The sequence below is a fragment of the Abrus precatorius genome, unplaced genomic scaffold, assembly GCF_003935025.1.
Source record: "Abrus precatorius isolate BTA unplaced genomic scaffold, Abrus_2018 Scaffold8, whole genome shotgun sequence".
Classification (NCBI taxonomy): Eukaryota; Viridiplantae; Streptophyta; class Magnoliopsida; order Fabales; family Fabaceae; genus Abrus; species Abrus precatorius.
In genome coordinates, this window is record NW_020874428.1 from 18,682,255 (window position 1) to 18,689,944 (window position 7,690).

General features: G+C 33.5%; 1 protein-coding gene across 1 annotated transcript; it reads right to left on the minus strand.

Annotated features, from left to right (window-relative positions):
- Positions 1 to 5,676: 5,676 nt before the first annotated feature.
- On the minus strand, positions 5,677 to 6,655 carry LOC113874380 (F-box/FBD/LRR-repeat protein At1g16930-like). Its single transcript, XM_027512603.1, has 2 exons — positions 5,816 to 6,655; positions 5,677 to 5,700 (listed from the first exon to the last, which is right to left on the minus strand). The coding sequence occupies exons 1-2, from the start codon at positions 6,653 to 6,655 to the stop codon at positions 5,677 to 5,679; spliced, it is 864 nt and encodes a 287-aa protein (XP_027368404.1).
- Positions 6,656 to 7,690: the final 1,035 nt, after the last annotated feature.

Genomic DNA, 7,690 nt, shown 5'->3' on the forward strand with positions numbered 1-7,690 from the left:
TCCTAACTTTGTTCTTGATTTCTTTGACGACATTAGTATGGACATCAGTCCAAGGGGGAGGATTTTTCCTAAGCCTATCATGTAAAGGCTTGATAATGTTATTAAGGTGGGGGATGAAATCCCCTACGTAATTGAGACATCCCAAAAATCTCTGTAATTGGGTCTTATCAAGAATCCTGTCAGAAAATTTATCAGCAAATTCAATGGACCTACTGATAGGGATAATGGTACCTTGGTGGATATTATGTCCAAGGAATCTAATATTGGTTTGAAAAAGACTAATTTTTGATTTTGAAACGGCAAGACCGTTTTGTTTAATAACATTGATAAAAACATTTATATGTTTAAAATGTTGATCAATGGATTGGGAAAAAATTAAAACATCGTCAATGTAGACAATGACAAATTTTGAATAAGGATTGAAAATGTCATTCATGATTTTTTGAAATTCAGAAGGAGCATTTTTTAGACCAAAGGGCATAACATTCCATTCGTAATGCCCAAAGGGAACAGTAAAGGCAGTTTTGTACCTATCATTTTCGCAAATTTGGATTTGCCAAAATCCAGATTTCATATCGAATTTTGAAAAGATCTTAGCAGAATTAAGTCTGTTAAGAAGATCTTTTTTATTGGGGATAGGATGCCTAATCCATTGAAGGGCTTGATTGAGGGGTTTGTAATTGATGACAAGTCTGGGAGTTCCTCTCTCAATCTCAGCAGGTTTATTAACATAAAAAGCAGAGCAAGACCAAGAACTCTTGCTTTTCCTAATAAGATTTTTGTCTAAGAGATCTGTAATCTCTTTCTGACAATAATGAAGGAGTTCTTCATTCATCTGAATTGGTCTGGCCTTAGTGGGAATCTGGGTGTCTTTGAATCCTGATTCATAAGGGAGACTGACAATATGTTTTTTCCTATTCCAGAAAGCGCTGGGTAGGTCAGAACATATAGAAGTTTGGATTTTGTTTTAAAGGGATTGGATTTTCTTTTGAAGTGAAGAGTTACATAATTGTTTTTCAATATTAGCAAAAGAAACTTCTTCCTTTAAAAAGTTAATCTGATTAACTTTGTTTTGAATAAAATTAATATTTTTTGTAAAGGGCTTATTAGAAAATTTGAAGGTTATTTGTTTCCCTAAATGTCGAGTGGATATACCATCTTTCGAAATTTGCAAAGGGAAAAGAGCCTTTATGAAAGGTGTTCCCAAAATAACTTCATTTTTTAAATTTTTAACAAGAAGAAAGTTTGTTTCAATCTTAAGTTCTTGATTTTCAATTACAGCTTTAGAAAGTTTATAATTAATTTTTAGTTTTGAACCACTAGCAGTGCTGAGTTTTTCAGAGGTTTTTTCAAAATATTTTGTAGGAATTAATCCTTCTAAAATACAATTTGAATCAGCACCTGTATCAAAAAGGGCCAAAGTGTCAAGAACAAAATCATCAATAACGATTCTGATATTAATATAAAATTTTTGTATTTTGACCTTGTTGATCAAACACATAAAAGTTTCTTCTGGATTATCAGAATCAACCTTTACAGAATCATTATCCTCAGGAAGTTCTACTTTCTCAATGTCAGAATCATCATCTAACTGAGAAAGAATAACTTGATGAATTTGTTGTTGATCTTTGATTTCTCTAATCTCTTTCTTGAGATTATTTATCATGAATAGTGGTTGGTTTAGTACTAGTATTCTTTTCTAATCTTTTAAAAATGTCTGTAATATCAAATTTGTTTGAAGTAAAATATTCTTTAGTTTTAGGTTTATTTTCTAAAACCTCTTTGAATTTGTTTAAAAATTCTTTTCTTTCTTGAGAATCCGAAATAGAGCTTATAGCTTCAAAAAGAAGATCTTGTTCTTTTGTCAAAACATTGATTTCTGGAGTTTCATCACTGTCAGAAGAAGAAGCTTGGTCATCATTTTGAATTTGGTTGACCTCTTCTTCAGATTCTTTATTAGAATCTTCATCAGAGGTATTAGCCAGGAGATTGTTGATTTGGTCCTCTAAAGAAGGCTCTAGATTGAGGCTACCAATCTTTTTCTTTAGCCTGCAATACTTACTAATATGGCCAGGTTTACCACAATTGTAACAGGTTACGCCTGTTCTGGGTTTTTTGGGAATATTGGTGGGGATGACATTATCCCTTTGTTTCTTAGGACTGGGTTTTCTATTGTACCTTCGCTTATAGGGCTTTTTGTAAGGTTCTACAGCCTCTTTCTTAGGGGCATGTTTCTTCCTTTTTGGAGAGCAGGATGGAAGACCAAACTGTTCGCAGAATGAACCTAATTCTTTCTTGCTCAAAGCTTTTTCTTTAGCAAGTTATTTTTGGAGTTTATCTTTCTGGCAGGCTTTAATACCGCTATGGATAATGATAGCAGTAAGCTGACCATAATCATAATTATCATAATTGATTTCTCCAGTAGGAGAACGACCTCGGAGTTTACTTCTAATAAGATCTCCGAATGCTTTAGGAAGACCATCAAGATATTTTTCTTTCCAATAGGCTTGGTTGCAATCTTCCCTAGTAAGGACTCTAGACATAAAGGTATCTTTATACCACTTGAAATGTTCTAAGGAATCACATTTGAGTTTTGAAAGTAACTCACCAGATCTCTCTCTCCAAAGAGAAGGATCACCTAGGAAATGTTGGGATATTGTGTATAATAACGTATACACAGCATCAGGGAGATGCTCATTGTCACTGACAATGGTTTTCCCTTTATCATTAATTTTAACTGCAGAGAGAATGTTATCTCTGTCAGCTTCAGTGAGATAATTATCCCACCAACCTTTGAGTTGGCCAGTAAAACCGGCAACGAGAATATAGACAATGGTGTCTTCAGGCATATTTTGGTTAGTAAAATAGCCCATAGCGACAACCGACATATTTTGAAGTTTGGCAATGATATTATATTCAGATAATCCATCGATATTCCAAATATAAATATCATTAGAATTAAAACTTTGAATAAAATCTTGTTTTTCTTCTAAAATAAGATCAGGAGCAGTAGCTCTATTATAATAAAGCTTGGAAGAATTTTTCCAATTATTGATTGGATTAATGGCTAAGACAGAGTCTGTTTCAGAATAATGTTCTGAATCAGCCTTAGAGATGGCATTGATAGTTTTGGCAAGAGACCTAGTCCTGGGTTTAGCACTAGATTCTTTAGAGGGCTGAGGAGTGTCAAGAATGGTAGTGAGGAGGCTAGTAATTTTACTAAGCAACTCGTTTTGGTTTTCCTCATTTATTTTGGTTTTCTCTTTCTGCCTGAGTTCTAAGATTTTCTGCTTAGCTTTGGCGCTGATCTTAAAAGGTTTAAATAGAGGTTTTTCTAATTGTGGTTGGGAGGATGAAGAAGCAGTTTCTTCAATTTTCGGTTTGACAGGATTAACAGAGATTTTCTCACCTAAAACCTGAAGGTATTTATTGGTATAATTGGCCTGTTCCATGAGGCCTTGGATGTCATGAGGAGTGATAGACTCATCAGGATTTTTAGACTTAAAAGGAGTAGCAGTAACAGGGTTACCGCCTTTGTCTTTCAAATTAGGCAATTGGTATTGAGATGTGGGCGGTAAATCACTTTGGACTATTTGTCCGTCTTTGATTTGCCAGGTTATAACATTAGCAGAGGAGGTACTAATAACATCTTCTTACCAGGGATAGTTAATATTATTTCGAATGGTATAAGCATGATACCAATCAAAGAATGGAATATTTTGTTTGACTTTTTCGAGAAATTGATAGAATTTCTCTTGGATAGCATACCTGTCTTTTCCCCTATAATTTTGAAAGAACCACTCTCTTTGAGGTTTCCATTCCTCAGAGTAGAAATCTTTCCTAAGGGTTTCCTTATCTATAATGAATTTATGAGATAACATCATAAGACTCATTAAGGGAAGAGTAAGTTGGAGATTGGATACTCTGATTTTCGTCTTCTTTTTCAGAAGTCTGATAAACATTTCTAGGAATCCTAGAAGAAGTGTCTAAACCTTGAAGATTTAGAGAGGGGTCATAATTAACAGACCTAGGAATATCAGGTCTAACATAAGATCTAGAAGAAAAAGATCTTCTAGCAGAGACAAAGTCAGATCGATTACTATAAGCATCGATCCTTGAGGAGAAAGAGTTTCTCCTATCAAAGGTTATTTCAACCTTTCCAGAATTGTCTTGTGAGATGTCCTGTATTTGAGGAGCAGGACGAGGAACACTGGGTGAGGCTTTATCCATCACCCATTTTTCTGGGAGAGTAACCTCATCCCATTTGATAACTCTAAGTAGAGAAACATTAGCCTTTGTCATATCAGTGATAAACAAAGTAGTTTCTCCCTTTTGAGGCTTGAGAAGGACTCTAGAAGCACAAGAATTCATGACCTTATACTGAATCCTATAGATTAATGCGGCGGGAATAGATCCATCTTTCATGTCTAACCCATGAAAGCAAATATTGAGAAACAAGGAGTCTAGGATGTGTTCATCCATAAGACTCACAGTTTTGTTGGGAAAACAGTTAAAATAAATTGGACCTTGACCGAGACTGGTTTCAACTGTTCCTATGAGAGAATTATCAAATTTATTATGACAAATATCTCTTAGACAAATTAAGACAGCAGCATCTATGCCTATGTCTATCAATGATTTGATTGCTACCTGAACACATCCTATGTGAAGGTACTTGTACTTTCTTTTATGGTCATTGAGGGAGGATTTGGACAGGAGATGAAATTCTTCCCCTATACCTTTCCCTAAAGGAATATTATTTTCAACAGTCTTGATAATATAATCAGAACTGTTTTTCTTGGGTTGGTCTTCAGGAACATATAATGTATCCTGAGGAATGACTGGGATTGTCCAGTCATCCATACTTTGATTGATTTCTTCAAAACGAACTTCTTCGTCGAAGAGGTTGTGTTTGGGTGTGATTTCAGGAGAATGTTTCTCCTGGTCATCAAAGAGATTGGTTTTAGTTGGAGAGGAGGAGGAGGAACTGGAGCCAGAACGAAAGGAAATGCGAGAGAAAGAGCGTAATAGTTTAGACATAGAATGAAAACATCTGGCTCATCACCCTCATTTGGTTCCGTAACAATACATCTGTTAATTATTTATAACTTATTCAACTGGATCTGGTTATTTGTGGACTTTTTTTTTTTTTTTTTTTACTTACAAAATTCTGAAAATTCTTTTACTATAGCCACCAGCTTCTTATGTTCTTCGTTCTTTTGAATACAGCATCGTCAAATTAGTCTTACTGCCCTTTCAACCATACGGGACTTACTGCTACAGCCCTATATATATATATATATATATATGTGTGTGTGTTATAATAAAAAAAGTATTTTATCCTAAGATTTAGAAATTGAAAACAATATCCTCATTTTAATTCTCCAATTGAATTAAAAAAACAATAAAATAAAATAACGAAAGTCTATGCAATATAAGATTAAAAGAAACTCTATAATATATCAATGCATAATTTGTTTGAGTAAGAAAGCAAATAACAATATACGAGAGGAACATAGGAAAAAAAAACTGTAGTTAAAGTTATTATATGATTCACTGCCAAAGATTAAATGGTAATACTACTTTTAACAGGTGTATCTTTTACAAGAGCAGAGATTTTCAAAGACTCCATGTAATATAGGTGTTTCGAAGCTATTCATCATCCATGAAATCAAGCTACCAAAATGAACTGCAGAGAACCTACACATCAAAGGTGAATAAACATATTGATCATTGCCAAAGGTTTAAAGTAAACATAAATTGTTATTATAAGTTTTATAAATATAAATAGTAAAACCATACTAAATTTAATTACCTTTGAAGTTTGTGAACAATGTCTAGATGAGCTTACAGTACCAAACCTGTTCAACCAACTCTTCAAGGTTTCAGCAATATCCAAAGAAATTTCCCAGCAAAAGTCTTCAACATTTGCATCTTCAAGTAGACCTAAATTGTACTCGAAGGGTTGATGATTACTATTACTAGTAATAAGACGACCGACGAAGGCAAATGAACTAAGATTGGGAGTAGACCTTTGTTTGTCAGGATCATAAGTTAAACGGTTGTACCATACGGTCAGATTGAAAAGTTTATCACTAAACATACAACAGATTTCTGCATCATATATGGTACAATTATCAATGACCAAAGTACTCAACTTGTTACAGCCTAAAAATGGCTTTGCACAACCACTGTCACTTGAACAAAATGCAATATCCTTTAGACGACAATCTATTAACTCAGGAAGGTCTAGAGTTTCGGGAAATATTATTGCTCCTTTAGTGCCACGAAATGAAAGGTTAAGATATTTTAAAGTGTAACATGGACACAAGGAATTAACAAACACAACGTTTCGAGCATAACAACAAATTCCAGCTTCAAATTTGAATTGCTCCACATCATGTGATACAGCATATGCAATGAGATTACCGAAAATTCGACAATGAACAAACCCTTTATGCTCAATAGAAAAATTACGCAAGGCACTAGAATTGTCACGATGGAGCAAAACCTTGTGAATAAACTTTTTGAACAAACTATTCTTTCGAAAGTGTGTGTTGCTTAATGTTAGGGTTGGGAGACTTTTCCAGAGTTCTTTCCATCTTTTGGACAAAACACAAGTCTGAACAGATTCTTTTGTAGTCATAAAGGCCATAATGTATAATAAAATGCAATTAGGTAATGTACTGATTCTATCCATTTTTCCTCCGCTATCACTGTGAATTGCTTTATTCATCTCTGGTTCATTCACTACAATATTTTCCTGCATTGACATCTAATAAGAAAAAAGCTTAGAAAAATGTCTAGCTAAAATTTAGAATAAAATAAACTTAGCAACTTTTATAAAATAAAAACTTCAATCAACGTAAACTTTCTATATGTTGTTCCATACTTCCATTACAATTTCAATTTCATTGTATTATATACTTTGTTTGCAATAATTAGTGAATGTATTTACAAATTTTATTGAATTTGAATAATTTGTAAGGCAATAAATTACGATTCACAAAAAGCCAATGAATGAACATTCTATAATAAGAAAAGTAAAATCAAGCATCTCACTAGTCTTTTAATCACATCAAAAGGCAATATATGATCATGATTCTCAACAATCAAGCATGTCATAATAGTCTCCTAATCACACCAGAAACCAATGAATGCATTCTAGAATAAGAAAAATAAAAATCTTTGATTCACAAATCCAATCTCTTTCCAAAGTCAAATATTTTCATACTTAATTAAAAATTTAAGTCAATGTTATTGAATTTGAGCCAATTAATTTGACCAGTGAACCATTGAACCAGCTTGATAATTGATTCGATTGATTCATTAAATTGGTTTTGAATTTAAACTGGTATGAACCGATTGGTTTTGAGTTTAAACTGGTGACCCAATCAAGCAAATCTGAATTGGACGGATCAATGAATTTTTGCTTAAAAAAGGATGAATGAAATCTTTGATTTGATTATTGCACATGTGCCTTTCCAAGTTTGCTTGGCCATAAACAAGATCTAGACTGAAAAATAACACATGAGAATAATCTTTCAGAGCTTGGACTTGTTAGTTCGGCACTTTCAGATTAGAGCGTTGACCTCGTGCATCTTGCTAGTATAGGGAGAAGAAGTACTGGAGAGTGGACTAGAAAGAGTAAAACACAAATAAAGTGGTAGATGAAAAAAGAAAGCACCGA

Bases quoted from the DNA above. Each gene is read 5' to 3' on its own strand.
- LOC113874380 (XM_027512603.1), bottom strand. From the start codon at position 6,655: ATGGCCTTTATGACTACAAAAGAATCTGTTCAGACTTGTGTTTTGTCC. The intron at 5,701-5,815 runs GTAATTAAATTT...TTTGATGTGTAG, and splicing joins ATTGTTCACAAACTTCAAAG to GTTCTCTGCAGTTCATTTTG.